The sequence below is a fragment of the Callithrix jacchus genome, chromosome 5 (genome assembly GCF_049354715.1).
Source record: "Callithrix jacchus isolate 240 chromosome 5, calJac240_pri, whole genome shotgun sequence".
NCBI lineage: Eukaryota > Metazoa > Chordata > Mammalia > Primates > Cebidae > Callithrix > Callithrix jacchus.
Window position 1 is genome coordinate 15993729 of NC_133506.1, and position 20064 is coordinate 16013792.

The 20064-nt window shown below is 39.9% G+C and overlaps 1 protein-coding gene across 3 annotated transcripts in view; it reads left to right on the forward strand.

The window, feature by feature from the left end:
• The window catches only part of PLCB1 (phospholipase C beta 1), a 735221-nt gene that overhangs the window by 648607 nt on the left and 66550 nt on the right, over positions 1–20064 (forward strand). The window contains exon 32 of one of the 3 annotated variants that reach the window (XM_035302836.3): positions 8255–8372. The exons of the other annotated variants lie outside the window; for them this stretch is intronic. Within the exon in view, the coding sequence (XP_035158727.1) occupies positions 8255–8353 (99 nt within the window). The 3' untranslated portion in view covers positions 8354–8372. The remainder of the gene's footprint in view (positions 1–8254; positions 8373–20064) is intronic. 3 annotated transcript variants of the gene reach the window in all.

A 20064-nucleotide genomic window follows, 5' to 3' on the forward strand; every position in this document is an offset into this window, starting at 1 on the left:
CCCTTAACTGTGGGGCATGGATCAGAGCTACAACAGCACTAGCTTTGAAATAATCCCTCTCCACATCTAGCACTGATACAGCCTTTGAATCTTGACGTAGATATGAGGGAGGTTAGCAAACGTAGACATAAAATAAGAAACAGGAAATGAAACTAATCAAGAGAATCTTCAAAACAAGTCCATGGAGTCTGTTCCATTCATTCAGAAAGATAAGAAGAGAGAGTGATTTTGTGACATCTATAACTTTATGAACGGTTCCATTACTGGGTTTTGGATGAGGAACTTGAGCGCACGTTGCAGCAGGTAATATTAAAGACAATCGTAACCGTCTTACAAAGAAGAAAGCATGCCAAACTTTGCCACAGGTTACTGAGGAGCATAGAGTTCCTCCCTCAACTAATGTACAGATGGGATGAAGTTTTTTAACTAGAAACTGATCATGGCTGATTTTTTGCTGCCACCAAAAGTATGTATATGCTACATGACATTATATTTCTTCCTGTTCTTCCATTTCTTTCACCATGTTGCTGTATATAATTACTTTCTCTTCATCCACTTATTCTAACTAAAGTAATAATGTGCTTAATGTTCACAATCTTGTTATTAACAGGGAGGAAGCTCTTTTTACATTACTGTTTTCTCTGGGGTATTACTATTTTGAGCTATTCTGAACCTTGATCAATCCCAATCATATCAGTATAATTTTCTAAGACATTGATAAACAAACAACTACTTTGAAAGTAACAAACATATTTTGCAAATCTTTCCACAAAAGAAATTTGAAAAGCTAATGGCTTAAAGTTAACAGTTTTTCAGTGGCAAAGTAGTAGTTATTCTGGCTCAATTTAGAGCGAACTACTCAGAAAACTTCACTCACAGTGTGTCTTTGCCAGCAGTTTACTCAATAATGTGCGTGTCATCTGGAGTTCTTGACATTTTTACCATACTGCAACAGCAGTCATAGGAGAATATGGCTCAATCAAACTCAGGCTAAAGATTTGTTTCAATTCTGCCTGTGAGCCACTACCTTCAGTCTTTCTGGTCCATATTTGGTAGGGGACCAAATGTGGCCAGTCACAATGTAAAAAGTTTATTTTAGATTGTCCTACTTTATGACATGCACCAGGCGCTTTTCATATGAAAAGTTCATTTTTTCCCTATGAAAGAAGACATTAAATTAGTTTATTCCTTTTGCAGGTAATTTTTGAGGACATTGGGGAAAATGGAAGTAGGTGTTCCCTTGAGGTAACTTACACAATAAAATATTTTGGCCCTCAATTTGACATAAAATGATGTTGTACATTGCTATACATAAGTCCCACTGAAACTTATTATGTTATAAACAACAATAGACACGCTTAGAAGAGAATACTTAGCTCCTTTTCAGTAGAGTTCTGAATTCTGGAGAAACATTCAACTGCGTGTTTTCTGGCAATGAGATTTTCGATTCAGTCCCTGAGTGTATGCGGGTTTTAGTTTTGTTTGAGGTGTGCCTTTTATGAAAATCATAGTGTTAGAATTCTCAAGATCCATGAAGTAAACACAGGCCAATCTTGTGACTCAGTGAAATAATTGGTTTCCTTGGGATTTGCATGCATGGATTTGCCAAAGCCAACAGGAAAGTGTTTATGTGTACAAACCCAACTGCCAGTGCAGAGAGAATCCAGACCTTTTGTGGTCCTGCTCAACCCTGAATTGATCCATTATAAAAATGACCTTCTGTCTTTTTCCTGAACACTTCAAAGATATTCATGTTAATGTATGAAAACACTGTTGGCCAGGCATAGTGGGGCTCACGCCTATAATCCCACCACTTTGGAAGGCCAAGACCGGCAGATCACTTGAGATCAAGAGTTCAAGACCAGCCTGGCCAACATGGGGAAACTCGGTCTCAACCAAAATACAAAGATTAGCCAAGTGTGGTTGTGCATGCCTGTAATCCCAGCTACTCGGGAGGCTGAGGCAGGAGAATCACTTGAACCAAAGAGGCAGAGGTGGCAATGAGCCGAGATCATGCCACTGCACTCCAGCCTAGGTAACAGAGTAAGACTGCCCTGTCAGAAAGAATAAGGAAAGAAGGAAGGAAAAGAAAGAAAGAAAGAGAAAAGAAAACAAGGTTAATCATTAGTTGCCTTGAGTCTGTTGTGAATATGCCAATGTTTATTGATCACTTAGCAGCTCCTGACTCTCTTTGTAAGAAGAATCATCTTTTGAGGGGACTTTTTAATGAACTGTCTCCATAACCTCATAAAACAGTCAATAAATGTGTAATTTACTTTTTCTCTGATGCTTAATTTGTCTTTGATGCTTCTTAGAACACAGGTTTCCTGTTTTAATTTAGCTCATCATCAAGAGAGAATTCCAGGAAGCTTTAGGGCATTTTAATTTATTCCCAAAGAACATTTCATCATGTAGCTACTGGCTCTTTTTTTTTCTCCTCCACCAAGGGAATATAGACTGATTTTCCTCATTTCCCCTCTGACATCTTTGTAACAGGGTGAGTGACTCATCGCTCTGCTTGAAGTTAGTCTTGACAGACCTACCGCTGGGCTCTGAGACAGAACCTTAAATGCGACTGATACTTCCCTGTGTTCAGGAGAGAAAAGGCAAACTTAGGGATTTTAAAATAAAAACATCTTTTTAAAAATAATGTATTTGTGCCTCCTCTAATCTTTCACGGCTTGATGGGGAAATGGATTCTCTCTTGCCAGCACCTACTGGATATTCTCCCAGAAGCCAAACTGCAGAGTGGGAACTGGCTGCCTGTAGACAATGTTTCTGCTCATTGTCAAGTCTCAATTAACCACACCGTGGTTTGTTTTTGTTTGTTCTGTAGAAGAAAATTCTTTTTCATTTCTGTCAATATAAAGAATTGACTTTTTAGGAATCAAACATAGTTGTGCATTATTTTCTTGAATATAAAACATAGACATGTATACTTTCCTTCTGGGCAATACCAGGGCATTGGAACAATGTTAATTCCACTGTCCCTCATCAATTTCCTTTTGAAATTTAATCCAGTAGACTCTTAAACACATAAGACATTATTATTCTATGGCATGATCATGGTTCATTTAGATATGTCTACATATTCGGAACCTTCTCTCTTGTATCCTCTGCCCATTTGGGATCATCGTCTTATACTTCCTCTAGAAGTGCCTTTCATGCAGTGTACTGGTAGTAAACTCTTTGGGGTTTTTGTTTTTGTGCAAAAATGTATGTATTTGTTTAATGTATTAGTAGATAAAAATCCACATTTCTCCATTCCAGAATGGTATTTTCACTGGATATAAAATTTTGTGTTGGTGGTTATTTTCCTCTAGCACACTGAAGATAAAATTCCACCGCCCTCTAGCGTCTATTGTTGCTGTTGAGAAGTTAACTGTTAGTCTTAATGCAGTTCTTTCGATAATAATTTGTTCTCCTCACCCCTACCAACTGCATTTAGGATTTTCTTCTCATATTTTGTGCAGGTTTTCTATAATGTATCTAAAATATGTGTTTGAGGTGACTAGATGGATCACTTTCCGCAGTTCTGCAAAAACTCTAAACTATCATGAAAGCAAATATTGTGCTTCTGTTTTTTCTTTACTTCTAAGATTCCGTATATATTTGCATATAAAATGAAACTTTTTACTCTGTCACTGAACTGTTTTTAGTATTTTCCATCCTTTGTCTTTCTGTACTGCTCTGTGTGCAATTTTTTATTTCTGACTCTTTTTCTAATGCACCAATTCTTTGTTTAAACTGCTATGCTGTACATCCACTGAGTGTTTAATTTCAGGTTTTATATTTTATTTTCAGATGTTCTACTTGGTTTATTTTCAAATCTATAATCTGTATGTCCTAACTTGTTGCAAGAAGGTGTCCTGTGAAATTTCTTACTCTGGGAAAGCCTCAGCTCTTGAATGTAGGTTCCTCACCCTTGAAGCCTGTCAAAGGATGAACTCAAAATTTTCATCACGAGCAAAAGCCTATCAGGGTAAAAGCAACTTCCTTGCTTATTAAGTGTCTAGGTTCTATGTCCCTTTCAGTTTGACCCTGATTATTAAGTTGTTATAGTTTTTTGAGTTTTTAAAGAGTTTTCATGGCCAGGCATAGTGGCTTGTCTGTAATCCCAGCACTTTGGGAGGCCAAGGCAGCAGGATCACTTGAGGTCAGGAGTTTGAGACCAGCCTGGCCAACATGGTGAAACCATGACTCTACTAAAAAAAAAAAAAAAAAAATTAGCCAGGCATGGTGGTGTGCACCTGTACTCCCAGATGCTCTAGAGGCTGAGAGAGGAGAATTACTTGAACCTGGGAGGTGGAGGCTGCAGTGAGTGAAGATCATGCCACTGCCCTCCAGGCAGTGTGAGAGTGCAAGACTCCATCTCAAAAAAAAAAGCTTATGTAGCTTATGTATCAAACCTAGCCTCTTAATTGTTTTCAGTGGAAAGGTTGTTTCAAATAACCTAACCAACCATTACCAGAAATAGAAAGTCCCCACACTGTGTTTCTAAAATTTTTGAATTAGGTAACATCTGTATCACTCAGGATTCAACTAGAGAAACAGAGCCAGTAGAATATTGTGCATGTGTGACAGTACTTGACTTATGCAATTCTGGTGGCCTGCTATGTGCCTCCTTCTCAAGGCTGTCTCCCTTTTTAACAATGGACCCTGACAGGCAGGCAGGAATGGAAAATTACAAGTAGGCTTGGTGACCAGAGTAACCTGCAGAAGCAAAGCCTCTTTGTCATGGAGTTGAACATACACACACACTCACACAGCCCAGGAGTCAGACAACTAAAGGAAGACCCAAAGGGCAGGGGAAATGATTGCAGACTCAACTGCTGCTTTCCATCAACCAGACACATAAATCAACAGATCAGCAACAATGCCTGCGTATTACACAATGGCTGCTACCTCCCTCATCAAGCTCTCCAATTCTCAGAAGAATCTCCATGGAACCCACAATAAATGGAAACATACAGAAAGGGAACTCTGGGAAGTATAGTTTGGCTGAGACAGTTGGCACAATAAAACACATCACGCTGTTGTGTAAAAATCAGAAAATGTTTTACTTCAAAGATACTCAGTGTCTCTTGAAAAATTAGATTCTAAGATTATAATAGAAACGTGCAAAAAAATTTCTAAAGCTAAGAAGAGGCTGTCCCTTAGGCCTGAATGGCACTCCAGAGGCTGTTAAATATATTTCTATTGTCTATTGGCCCCTATAAGGCAGCTGTGTTTGAAGTTTAAACAAAAATTATAACTTAAATTCGCATGGATGTCATTGATTTCTCTCCTTTTTCTTCACCATATCAACTTTATTTCTCCTCTTTTGTCCATAGTTTTCTTTCTTGAGGATGAGAAAATGTGGACATAGAATGATATTGGATAGAGGGCAGAGGTTCAGAAGAAAATCTTCCCCACCTGCTGAGTAGGGCCTACATGTTGGTGGAGTTCAGAGCCTTCCCAGCAAACAATGATTTTAACACCAGGAATAGGATGAAGTGTATTTTACCACACTGGCTTTCATCTGCCCACCTGCCATACATGAAGGGTCCACGCCCTTGGCTGGGAAACCTTTGGGGCTTATTTCCACTTCTACTTCTGTGTGCCTGTCATTGGGCATGATTTCTATGAATTTTGCTAATACTCATTAGATTTTTTGATCCTCAGTATATCTCTTTTTTAAAAAAGCTCTGTTTTGATATAACTAGGATAGTGAAAATTGTCAAACAGACACACATCCCAAACACTTTAAAACAACTGATGTAAAAGTTTAATTGATTTCCAGAAACCATTACCTGATCTAACTATGACCTTCAATATTTTAAAGGGAAATGAAGGCCAACCTCACCCCAAGGGAAATACTGTCATCCTTTGGTATCTCTTTGGTATCTATGGCTGATTAGTTCCAGGACTCCCCTCAGATACCAAAATCCACAGATGCTCAGGTGGAAATCCTTTATATAGCATTGTATAGTATTTGCACATGACATATGCACATTCTCCCATGTACTTTGTTATTTCTAGGTTATTTATAATGCCTAATACAATGTCAGTTCTATGTAAATAGTTGTCATACTGTATTGTTTAGAAAATAATGTCAAGAAAAAAAGTCTGTACATGTTCAGTGCAGACACAAGCATCGACTTAATATTTTTTCTAAATAGTTTTGATCCAAATGTGGTTGAATCCACAAATGTGAAACCCATGGATATGAAGGGATGACTGTATTTACCTACAGAAAATCTGAAGCAGAAATCTAGGCGCTTTGAAATACTTGATGATGAAGTCCTTGGAGATGAGAGACAAAGCTATTGCATGAGGGCAAACGCAGGAATACTGCACTGAAGAAAACAATGAAGGAAGCTTTCCTTCCAAATACGAAAGCTTTGCTAAGAGCAGGATTACATTATCTGTTTTCCATGTATTATAGCTAAGGCCATATTCGTGCAATAAATTCACTACTTGGGAGTCCTGTTTATAAATTTTCTGTCAACAGAAATCAACAGACACAAGTGTTCTGTGTTTATTATAATCATTAGTTGAGGTTAATCTTTGAATTTAACAAGGAGGTGTTTGAATTTTCTCAAATAATATTTTCAGATTTTAAAGAGTCACCCACACACATGTATACAATAACACACATTTTTATACACACATAAACAACTTTATACAATTGGAGAGACGCTTAGCAGATGAACCATGTTGGCATAAAAATGGATTTTGCCCTAGCTAATTATGCTAGTATATGAAAATTCCTGTCAAACGGAGTAGCCAACAGCATGTATGTGTGTTAGGTACACAAGAGAGAATAGGAAAGTCATTGTCTTCTATCTTTGGCTGAGAAAGATTTGTTCCCTTTTTCTTTGCACCTTACATATTATCCAAAAAAGAAAAAAGTCATTCTTAGGTTTTGCAAAATACACGATGAGCTGTTACAATTCTTAAATTTCTTATTGGGTCTGTGTTTTAGGTGTAACCAAAAAAAAAAAAAAAAAACCCTAGGGCATGAAAAAAATATTGTAAAGCAGTCAAGATATCTTTATAATTGTTGAGTAGCAACTGCAGTGCAATCACCTTAGTTAAAGCCACCATCGTCTCTCCCTGGATTTCTAAGTAGCCTCCAAACTGGTCTTCCTGCTGCCACAGGTATGCCCTCAAAATCTATTCTCAACATGTCAGCCAGTGGCATCCTTTTAGAACGCGAGTTAAATCAGCTTGTCCCTCTGTTGAAGACGCTTCAGTGGCTCCCAACACCCTCAGAATAAAACCTTAAAAGTCCAATATGGTCTAACTCCACTGTTGCTTGCATGTTTTCTTCCTTTCCTCCTTGATATATTCTCTGCTCAGGCCACACTGGGCTCCTTGCTAGGCCCCAACAAGACAGGCGAATCCCACCTTGAGCCATTGTATGAACTGTTTCCTCATCTCCCAAGTGTCTGGTTTGGCAGCTCTCTCTTATCTTTCAAATGTTTGTTCAAATCTGTCAAGGAGGCTTTCCATACCACTGCTTTAAAATTTACAACCCCCTCCAGCATGCTCCCATCCCGGCCATCCCTCTCCTGTTTATTCTGCTGTGCTTTCTATTTTTCATAGCATGTATCGCCTTCCCTCATTCAGTCATACCCTTCTTTCCCAAGTGCATCCTTCAGTACTGCCCCACCCATCAGAATGTCAGCTCCACAGGGACAGGGGCTTTGTCTGCTTCGTTCCCTGATGCTCTTGAATTCCAGACACCCAAGAACATTGCCTGGCATATAGCTGGTGTTCAATAAATATTTTTTGAATGCATGATGTATGTAGAGGGCTAACATCATTGACTTTGTATGTTAAAAAAATAGTTCTGGCTCTTTGGGTAGAGAAAAGTAGTGCCTTTAAGCCCAGACTCCTTGGACTGTGTTGTTGACTGAGCAAACAGCTATCAATCATTCATCACCATCTTTTCTCAGGTTTCTTGATGGTAGTGGGATTTTGTGGAGATATCTCAAAAGTAACAGTTGTGATCATTTTTAACATCTAACTCTTACAGAGAGTGGGCAAGGCCAAGGAGAACTCAATGCCAATTCCATTGCATTTGTGGGAGGCCAGGTGCCATGCAACACTGGCGATGTTGGAGCAGATAAAGGCAAACAGAAGAGATAAATCTGTATTCTAGAAGGCACTCCAAGAGATGTCCCAGACAAACTATTTGAAACACCAGGTGACTTAGAAATCAATGTCATTGCCACAAAAATGACAGCCTCCCTTTTTTTCCACACAGGGGGAAGGTTCCTCCTCATTCTTGTCGGAAACTTGCCATGAGGATCCCTCTGTTTCCCCCAACTTTACTCCCCCCAACCCTCAAGCTCTCAAGTGGTGACCACCGTCCTTCCGGCCAGGTAGGACTGGATGGGAGGGGTCGCTTTTGAGAGAAGGGTGGTGTGTAGCCATCCGGTTTTCAGGCATCACGGACTTGCTTCTTTGTCCTTCATCCTCCCTTTCTGTACGTTCCCATCTTTTTTTTCTGCTAGAGTTCCCAGTCACACCCATGATCCTTTGCTCATCCTTTCTGCCTTCCTCTGATATTAATTCCTCTGTCACTGCGCTCTCTCTCCTGACATAAATACCATTCTTCTATATTGTCCTCTTCCTCTTTCTCCTTTTTGTTTCTCTAATGGCAAAAGTAGCTTCTTCTTTCATCTGGATTTTTCTCTCTTATACTCAGACTATTATTCTCCCTTTTGAAACATTATTTTTCCATTTCTGCTTCTCACTACACTATTTTCCTGCAGTCCTGTTATCTTAAAATCCAGTGGGATGGAGTTAACTCTCAAGAAGTCTTTTTCAATCCACTCCACTCAACTTACCACAACCCTCCTTTTGGAAGTCCGGCAAAATTTATTTTATTTCCACATGGTATTTTGAGTGAACGGGGGACAGCTTGCAATATCCTGATTCTCTAGAAGCAAGAGTTCTTGGAAACGTCTCACTAATAGGGATGCTTGGGCCAGGAGCTCTTTGTTGGAGCAAATTTCAGCTTAAAAATAGAGCAGAAGGTTAACTTACCCAAGGAGACGCATCATGAAAACTATTATATTCCCTTCACTAATAAGAAAACTGGCATAAGCCATTCCAAAGAGTGTGTCTTTTGTAGAGAAAAGAAGCATTCTTGTCATTAAAAATAAAGCAAACTGGCTTATACTGTTTTTTTTCTTCAAGTATTTGTCAATCTGTGAAATAATGCAGTTTAAAAACATGTTGAAGAATTACTGAAAATAACTCTTTATTGAGAAAGAGGTATAAGTTCTTCCTTTTCCTCGACATCAGTCGTTGCTCTGGCTCACTGCTTTTCAGACCTTAGTGGGTATCTGAATTGCTTGGCCATCCTGTTAAATTGCAGACACCAGTATAGGAAGTCTAAGCAGGGCGTGAAAGTCTGCCTTTCTAAGCAGCTCCCAAGGGACGTCGATGCTGCCACAGTTCCAGGGAGCACGTTTTACCTGGCAAAGATCTAGTACATTCCTACCTCCTGGCTTAAGCACCTGGAAGAAGCTTGAAGCCACCTTCTTGGTGTTTTAATGTATTTTAACTTTTTGACCCAATCACAAGCCTGGTGGGCCTTTGATATTTTTTTATTTTCTACTGCCTGTAACACTAGAAACAGAGACACAGGGAATGCCATGTCACAACAAAGTCACAACATGGCTGTGAATTCTGTTCATGTCCTCTCAACAGTGATAATTTTGTTTCTGTGTGACCTTCTGAAAAAGCCCACATTGGAAGGTGGGTAGAGGAGGGACACATAATATGAATTTCTGGCTTCTACAGGAAGGCATCAGGGAGACCTTGAAATGTCTTCTTCACTTGGATATAAATGTTAAGACTATCTTTTCAATCATCAATGGTGAGCATCACTGGATTTTTTGTTGTTGTTGTTATTGTGGCTGTTACACTTGTTACTGCCCTGGTAGTTTTTTTTGTTTTTTGCTTTTCTTTTTTTGAGGTGAAGTTTACTCTTGTTGCCCAGGCTGGAGTGCAATGGCACAATCTCGGCTCAGCACAACTTCTGCCTCCTGGGTTTAAGCAATTCACCTGCCTCAGCCTCCCGAGTAACTGGGATTACAGGCATGCACCACCACGCCTGGCTCATTTTGTATTCTTTTTTTCTTTTTGTGTTGGAGTTTCACTCTTGTTACCCAGGCTGGAGTGCAATGGCCCGATCTTGGCTCACTGCAACCTCCGCCTCCTGAGTTCAAGCAATTCTCCTACCTCAGCCTCCTGAGTAGCTGAGACTACAGGCGCGCGCCACCATGCCTGGCTAATTTTTGTATTTTTAGTAGAGACAGGGTTTCACCTTGTTGACCAGGATGACCCGGATCTCTTGACCTCGTGATCCACCCGCCTCAGCCTCCCAAAGTGCTAGGATTATAGGCGTGAGCCACCGCACCTGGCCCCATTTTGTATTCTTAGTAGAGACAAGGTTTCTCCATGTTGGTCAGGCTGTTCTCAAACTCCCAACCTCAGGTGATCCACCAGCCTCAGCCTTCCAAAGTGCTGGGATTATAGGCGTGAGTCACTGCGCCTGGCCTACTGCCCTGGTAGTTTTTAAAGCTATTGTGAAACATCTAATACCACAAGTAGAATATCATATTTTCTCAGGGGACGAAAATGACAGCTGCGAGATGAGGAGCTAAGAACACGTGGCTTGGGTTTTATTTTTCAAAACAAATGCAATAGAGACAAAAATGCTACTTTGTTGCTGTGCTCTCTCTGGCTTGCAATGGCCTGTTCACAACTTGTAGTCCCTTTAGAATGTCAACTGAGATACCCACTGGATAAGAATATTTATTTTAAAAAAGAGACAAATATCCCAACAATACCTAGACTTCAAAAATTTAATCATATTGTTAGTTTGGGTCCCTTAGCTTTCCACATATAAACGATGACATAAAAATAAATGTTTCACACTTTTCATGCCAAAGTAGGTCTCATTGCTAAAGCAGAAAAAGAAAATCCCATTATAGTAATTTATATTTAAAAACAGAACAAAATGCTATTTTTTTTTTTTTTTTTTTGCCAATCAGTTTGAGCTTATGAGGTTGCTCAGGTTAGCCTTGAACTGATGACCTCACCTTCACAAGCGCCATGACCTCCGGTGGGAGCCACTTTGGACCCCAACAAAATGCTATTTTATAATAGTGTGTGGAAAATAACTTTTTGTACCAATTTTAATAATTCCTCCTAAATGTTTTTTGCAGTCTTGTTCTTTCCTTAAACATCTTCATTCATACCCTACAGCTGAAAACAAAATGATGAATAAAAAGTAAGAGTGCATAAGGCTCATGCCTGTAATCTCAGCACTTCGGGAGGCCAAGGCAGGTATATTACCTTAAGGCCGGAGTTTGAGACCAGCCTGACCAAAATGCTGAAAACCCGTCTCTACTAAAAATACAAAAAATTAGTTAGGCCCATGCCTAACTAATAAATATCGGGTGGCTGTGATTCCAGCTACTCAAGAAGTTGAGGCTGAGGCTGCGGTGAAGCAGGAGAATCTCTTGAACCCGGGAGGTGGACATTGCAGTGAGCTGAGGTTGCGCCATTGCACTCCAGCCTGGGCAACAAGAGCAAAACTCTGTCTCAATAATAATAATAATAATAAACCCAAGGAATAGTACATAAAGCTATCACATATTTGCCAAAAGATAATATTTTTTTATTATGTTAGAAGATTGGTCCCTAGAGTAATCATCACATAAATAGCTGGAATTTTACATTTTAAAATTTGTGCATGCAAATCTTCATTGGTGAAAAAATACATTCCTTGTTATCAGCTAGATGTTAATAGGTGACGCTAAGTAGGTGAGTTATACTTTTAACCATGGTAATCCATTTTATAAACAGCTACAAGTCACTGTAGAGTAATATATAAAATAAACAAAAAAGATGTTTGTTCAGATTTTATGTACACATAAGCCTTTAGTTAAAGAACTATAGAATGACCAATTTCTAAAAACTAATGAAATATTGGAAAATTATAAATATGTGCCAAGTAATTATTAATGCCTGCTTTATTCTGGGTTATGCCAATTTCAATAGGAAGCACAAAAGAACAGAAAAGATACTTCCTACATGCTTTAAAATAATAAAAGGCAGTTTAAGGTCATAGAAAGGCATTAAAATATTTTTCTGACAAATGATAATAAAAATAACAATTAGCATTTATGGAGCAGTTACTGCATCATCAGACACCTTTAAAGCACATATAACATGTGTTATCTTCTTGTTCTTACCATTGTACATTTGGGAAAACTAAGGTTCAAAAAGGTTAATGAACTTTACTAAGGTCAGACAAGAAGTGCCAGATCTTGGACACACCATGTGTATTGTGCCCTTCAGCTTTCTTAGCAAATGTCTGAAGCTAAGATTTTGTGATCTAGATATTAGAATAGGCGGCTTATCTTTCTCATGTTGACATGGAAAAGCAAGCAATAAGGGTATAACATCTGTGCCTCAATATACTTATCTGTAAAATGGTAAGATGATTAGCCTCTTTGTTAAAGAAGCATATCTCTTTGAGCAGCTGGAAGGGATACACACCACACATGTATACCAAACACTGTTTCATTGCTAGTGGCATAGCCCAACCTCACGAGATCATGGCCTTGTTATCCTTCTTCTGTACTATACAACAGAGGAGTTAGGGTGCACACTGGGCTTTGCAACGGGTCTGCTTTCATTTGTTAAGCAATTGTTTTTCATTTGGATTTCATTTATTTATTGAAATATTTCAGAGGCCCTAGTACCTACCCTGAGAATGTTAGGAATTCTAAAGGAACATCTTGGAAGAGGAACATCTCCTTTTAGGTTGTATTTTCAGTTTCAGGCATAGCACCGAAAGGGGCTTCTTCAGAACTTGTGATAAATCACCCTCTTCTCCTTTTCCTCTGCAGTTAGATCCAGGGGGGCTGCTTTGGGCTAAGTTATGAAAGACGTAAGCAGGAAATAAAGAGATTTTTCTGAAAGTGAAAATATCTAAATACCTAAATAGATCCCTGAGGGCTATGTGTGTCTCTTTGAAGATCTTTACATGTGGAGAGAAAGGTTTCTACCAGCAGAGGGTTGCATATGACTGAGTGACCTTTTTATAATCTTCTTTGAGTCTGTGAAGGATGTGATTAATTAAAGTCAGAAGTTTGTCACTAAAATAATAGTTATGAGATCCAGAGAATTCAAGGTGTTGGAGGACTCATTAAGTAGTTGCATAAATATCATGCTGAAAGATTTAATGAGACCATAGGGTCACTTATAGAACAATGGAGCAGAGATGGCCTAGAAAAAATAAATTAGAATCAATATTGTGCTTCCAAATTAACAGCTATAGATTGCTATATTAACACCTGCGAGATGAATTCTATAATTATATCTTAATGATACATATTGATGCCCTTGTCATGGGAAAAATGAAAATTGCTCACCTTTAGTATTTTACTTATCAATAATCAATTTATATGTGTGTGCTTATTTCTGTGGCACCTGGGAACCATGAATGCTTTAAGTAGCTACAATTAAGTGAATAGTGTTTTTTTTTTTCTTCTTTTAATTCAACCAGTAGTTATTGAATGCCTACTACATAGCAGACACTGGGCTAGGTATTAGGATAAAACACAGATACTCCCCTTCCCCCACTTCAAGTAGATTATAGTATAGTGTTATCCAGTATACTTTTCTGCAGTGATGGAAATTTTCCGTGTCTCAGTGTCCAATGCAGTAGCCACTAGCCATAAGAAGTTATTAACCATCTGAAGTGTGGCTGATGCAACTAAAGAGTTGAATTTTTAATTTTATTTTAACTTTTTAACTGTTCATATGTAAATTTAAATATAAACAGCCACAGGCTTAATCTTAATTTCTAATGTGTAGTCCGCAGTTGTATTAAAAAGGGTTGCACTGAGACAAAAGACTGTTCATTGTTATAACAGAGCTGTTTACACAGGAGGAAAGGCTGACACATAATTGGCTGACACAGAGGTGGCGGTCATTGAGCTGAGACTTAGAGGAGCAGATAGGAAGGACTTCCTCATGACGATGTGAAAAAGCCTGAGATGCGAGTATCATGTTACGCTTGTGGAACTGTATGTAATTTCATTATTTACATATTGCGTCACTCTGCTCAGCTTCCATAACAAAATATCACAGATGGGGTGGCTTCAGCAAGAGAAATTTATTTTTTCACAGTTCTGGAGTCTGGAAGCCTAAGATCAAGGTGTCTGCAAGATGACTTTCTGGGGAGGCTTCTCCTCTGGGTTTGCAGACAGTGGCTTTTTGCCGTGTCCTCATATGGCCTTTCTGTGCACACTGAGAGAGAGAGAGAGAGAGAGAGAGAGAGAGAGAAAGAAAGAGAGAGAGAGAGAGAGAGAGAGAGAGAGCGAGCGCACGCCCTGGCACTTTTTCCTTTTCTTGTAAAGACAGCAGCCCCATCAGATTAGGGACCCACTAGTATGAGCTCATTTAACCTTAATTACTTCATTAAAGATCCTGTCTCCAAATATAGTCACACTGAGGGTTACAGCTTCGATATATGAGTTTGGGGGAGACACAGTTCAGTCCATAAAGGAAGTATATCTCCCACACAGAGCTCACACAAATTCTATAGAAAACTATCATCTATCTACCTAGCATCACGTGATTTTAATCACTGCTTTTTATTTGCATAGTGATAGATAATGCAGGACTCTAGAATATTAACAAGTATTAAAAAATACCTAAGCCAAAGTATCCACCTCACAGAACTCGAATGTAATTAAATATTGCTTAAGCAAATATTAATTTTCCTTTATTCTTTGAGGACAAACCAGTGGTGAGCTGAAGCTTACTATCTAAGCTCACAAGAGTTGATATTTAAATTTTTCAGGGATTTTGTGACCTGGTTATTGAACACAACCATTATTACAAATTAAATTATATAAATTTCCAATGAAATAAATTTATTTTTAAAAATGTAACAAATACTCATAGCTCATTATTTACCATTTTTTTCCTAGAGCTTGGTTGAAGCACTTTTTTGTTGTTGTTGTTTTCTTTTCTTTTGTTTTGTTTTTTCAGACAGGGTCTCACTCTGTTGCCCAGGCTGGAGTGCAGTGATACGATCATGGCTCACTGCAGCCTCCATCTCCCGAGGTCAGCTCAACCAATCCTCCCACATCAGCTTCCCAAGGACTCAGGAATACAGGTTTGCCACCACAGTTGGCTGATTTTTTTCTTTTTAGTTTTGCAGAGGTGGAGTTTTACCATGTTGCCCAGGCTGATCTTGAACTCCCGAGCTCGAAGCAATCGTCCCGCCTCAGCCTCCCAAAGTGCTCGGATTACAGGCATGAGCAACTGTGCCCGGGTCCCTTACAAATATTTTAATACCTCTCACTATTGCCTGTGCTCTAGAGGTACTTTGCATCTTTACATCTACGACACACCATCAGTAGTGGTGGCTATGACAGTCTGCTTCTGTACTCCTCCTCCCATCTCCTTATTCAAGGTCACCACTTTGGTAGTTTGAGACTGGCTCCAGGCAAGTATTTACACCACTGAAATCAACAAACACTAAAATTGGGCCCTTTCATTTTCCAGGAAAGCCATGCATTAATCATTTACCAGCACACCGCTGGCACACACCTTACCCTGTTTCATGGTACAGGGTTTTCCCAGTATTTATCTGGAGTTCCTGTTGCAGCTTTCCATGGCTGAAACATTATTACCCGCCCTTTAAAAACAAAATGAAACTTTTTACTGAAATAGATTACCTGTTTTTAAGCTTGTTTCTGTTTCCTACACCAGAGACAGCCTGTAATGCTCTGTTGATCTATGCACTTTCAGGCCCTTGGTATAAAATGTTTTAAGGACAACAGAAGAACCCCCTAAAACTTAAACCTAGCATTGGCAACATTTTTCTAGCCCCCTCAGCAAGGTCTTCCACCTGAAAACTGCCTTAGCTATAACATAACACACCTCCCCCTGCTAGTACTAGCTCACAGCTAATACTGAGCGTAACACGTGGCTCACAGCTAATACTGAGCATAACATGTGCTTTTTTTCCTTTAAAAGTTTTACATAGCAGTAAGTGAAATAGAAGAGATTCTAGGGTAAACAGCAGTTTCCAGATTCAGTGTTATTTTCTGCAGGAGACATTTCTCTCCAATTTTGTCCCTTCACACCATCCTCAAACAAGTAAAATGTTGCTCAGACTTTGAAAATGTAATACTATCTGGCAGCACTCACAGTCAACCCTTTATTAAAACCACAATTATATCACACCGGTGAGATCTAAAATTTAAGGCTCCAGAAGTTAAAGCGGTATGTCCAAAGTTACATGGAAAATACTTGAGAGCACTCAGTTTGCTGCCCTGGCCTTTCACTTCAGTTTCACAACGCAGTTATGATTTCTTTTACCATCATAACATTTTGGGTGGCTGGTATGAGGATAAATATAGGAGAAGGAATTCAAGCAGAAAAGGTAAAGTAATTTAATATTTTCACCCTTTATCCAAGTGAAACTTACTGCCCCAAAATTTGAGAATCATGAATTTAGATGGAATAAGAATGGATAAAATCCATTTAGAATCCATTTAGATTACATACGAATGGATAAAATCCTTGGCATATCTGAAAAATAGGAAAGGGAACCCAGGAGGTGGCTCTGGATAACTTTTTTTTTTTTGAGACAGAGTTTCGCCCTTGTTACCCAGGCTGGAATGCAATGGCGTGATCTCAGCTCACCACAACCTCTGCCTCCTGGGTTCAGGCAATTCTCCTGCCTCAGTCTCCTGAGTAGCTGGGATTACAGGCACGCGCCACCATGCCCAGCTAATTTTTTGTATTTTTTAGTAGAGACGGGGTTTCACCATGTTGACCAGGATGGTCTCGATCTCTTGACCTCATGATCCACCCGCCTCGGCCTCCCAAAGTGCTGGGATTACAGGCGTGAGCCACCGCGCCTGGTCGATAACTTTTAACTTTAAAAAAGTCTGGTAGAGGCTGGGCATGGTAGCTTATGCCTATAATCCCAGCACTGTGGGAGAACAAGTCAAGCAAACAGCCTGCGCCCAGGAGTTTGAGACCAGCCTGGGCAACATGGTGAAACCCTATCTCTACAAAAAATACAAAAATTAGCTAGGTGTAGTGGTGCATGCGTGTAGTCCCAGCTACTCAGGAGGCTGAGAGATAGAGGCTGCAGTAAGCCAAGATCGCACTACTACACTGTGACCTGGACAACAGAGTGAGATCCTGATTCAAAAATACATAAATAAATAGGCTGGAAGAATAGAAAAAGCAAGTGAGAAACAAGAAAGGGACCATCTATGAGGTAGGAGGAAATCCAATAGTGTCAAAGAAGCCCAGAGGAAGAGCAGTGCGTGAGTGCCATGGTTATGATCCCCAGGGTCTAAAGCCAGTGAATGCTACAGAAAAGGTTCCTTGGCTTTAGTATGCAGGAGGTCAGTAATGGCCTTGGTATTAGTGAGGAATCAGCCTAAAGGTGGGGAAGGGAACCAGAAAGGAGTAGATTGATTAAACAGGAGGCCAGGAACAGGAGACAGCTTATCTAACACTCATTTGGAAGTTTAGACTTGAAGGGAAGCAGGAATCTAGACTAGCAATGGAGGAAATAGGAGGGAAAATTCATTTGAGAAGAGATTAATGAGTCCTTTGAATTCGTGGTTCAGCCTAGTTCATCATGAAACACTAAATAAAAGGGAAGAGTTGCTTCTATAGCCCTGTTCACTTCCATCAGCAGATTTTTTATTGGGTTGGGCAGATCAACCCCATTGCCAGAAGAATAGGAAAATGGTATTTCACCTACATTAATGGTTGGCAGAATGGGTTTACCCTCTGATAAATGAATATTCAATGGAGGAACAATATCTTAATGAATATACAGCATGTATTATCCAGAACAATAACAATAAAGGATTTCCGTAGGCCTTGTTTAAATGTTAGGTTTTCTTTTGCTGTTGGGTACATGAACGGCAATACTTACACAACTTACATCATGATCTTCTGAGCCGATACAGAAGGCAACAGGCCTGCATGGCGGCCACACTGAAGTGTCTGTAGACCAAGAGGCTTCACATATGGCTTCCTGTAATTAGCATTTACTCAGCCTCCTATACCAGGGAAAATATTTTGCACATAATAAACTCATATATTTCTTTACCCCTTAAGGGGTAATGTACCTAATCACATTCTGCTGTAGGATTTTTACCAGCAAGGTTGAGCCACAGCTCCAAAAAAGGAAAGAATGGGGCTCCTTAGAAGAGAAGATCCTCATTAGCAGAAGGGAAATTTTGAAAAACAGGGATTACAAGAGAGGAAGGTATATATTTTTTCAAATTCCTTTAGCTTCCTCTAACACAGAAGCCAGGTCTGGGGTCTAGAGCCTCGCTAAATATCCAAAGATGACAGAACTCATTATAAGACATAGAAAAACAGGGAAGCCTGTGCTCCCCTCCACCCCTAGTCATGTAATTGTTGGAAGAAGGGAGAGAGAGGATAGAGCAGGAAATGAGATTTTGTATGAATCTCTCTGACATCTCTCCAGGTGAAAATCTGGAAGATTCTGGAGCAGGCTCATGACCCCTCATATTCTGTGTGACTTAGAAGGGATAGGAAAGCTCATGCATATCTCAGCAATGAGAAATGGTGGTGTAATCGGGGGCTGGTGAAAGCCTAGGGACAAGACAAAGAGGCTCCCTGGGGTGATGACTTCACTACTGAAGTCAGCTGCACTCAAGTCATGAGTGGACTTGGCCAGACTCCAGCAGGGCATCTCACCCCAAATGGCCAGCAGCCTTTTGTCCATGAGAAATCTAGACCAACCATTTCACAGCACAGACCTGTGAGGATGCACAGAGCAGCCTTGCAGGTCTAAGCCTGTGCCTTTCTCCCCCTTGGAAGACACACTGAATTCCTGAATAGATTTACCCACGATTTAGGGGAGCTGAAAATGGGAAGAACAACTTTACAAGCTTGAACTTTACCCAAAGAGACTGATTCATGCAAAACACGTGTAAAACCATTCCTATGGGTAGTGAAATGTTTGAGAAACCATAAGGACACCATGCCCTAGCCTTTCTGTCTATTTCCTTTAACAGAAAGGCTAGGGCAGCTTCCCTTCCTGTCATGGGAAGTGTGGCTCCTACGCCTTCTGGGCGAGTGGTTTGAAAAGTGTTTCCACTGTGACTTAAATTATAGCCATTTCCCGGGCAGGCAGCTCAGGGACTGTGGTAGGCAGTGCCAGCTACTCAGAGTCAATTGAAAGGGAATTGGTCGCCTGGGAGGTTTTTAACCTGATTTCAGGTTTCCTGGACACCGTGTCCTCGCCTGACCCAACACCTGCTGTGACAGATAGATGTTTGTAATGAGGTGAATAACAGTTTCATGAACATTAGGTCACACGGAACAAAAGGCACACTGGCTTAGGTGGAGCCTGAGTTTTCCTGTTTTCTTTGATATGTTTCTCTACCAAATCTACACGCTCATGGAAAGCTTTGGCAAGATTTTTAGGCAAAGCCTTTAAACTCACATTTTTTAGAAGAAAAAAAGTGTTTGCTGTTTCACAGCTGAAAGAGAGACTCAATTCTGTTACCTTGAGAAATCTGTGGGTTTTTTTTTTAATGTCTGTTTTATACTCAAAAAGCTCGGAATATCTAACTAAGGCCAGCTCTAAAGTAAACGATTTCACCACACACAGAGAAAACCCAACCATCATAATAAAGGGGCAGACGGAAATACTGGGAGGCGATGAATTTGTTATAAAAATGAATGAGGGCCAGGCGCAGTGGCTTACACCTGTAATCTCAGCACTTTTGGAGTCCAAGGTGCAAGGATCGCTTGAGCTGAGAAACTAGAAATCAGCCTGGGCAACATAGTGAGACCCTATCTCTACAAAAAAAATAATTAACAATTAGCCAGGCATAAAAGCACATGCCTGTAGTCCCAGCTACTGAGGAGGTTGAGGCGGGAGGATCACTTGAGCCCAGGGATTCCAGGCTGCAGTAAATTATGATCACACCACTGTACAGCCTGGGCAACAGAGCAAGATTC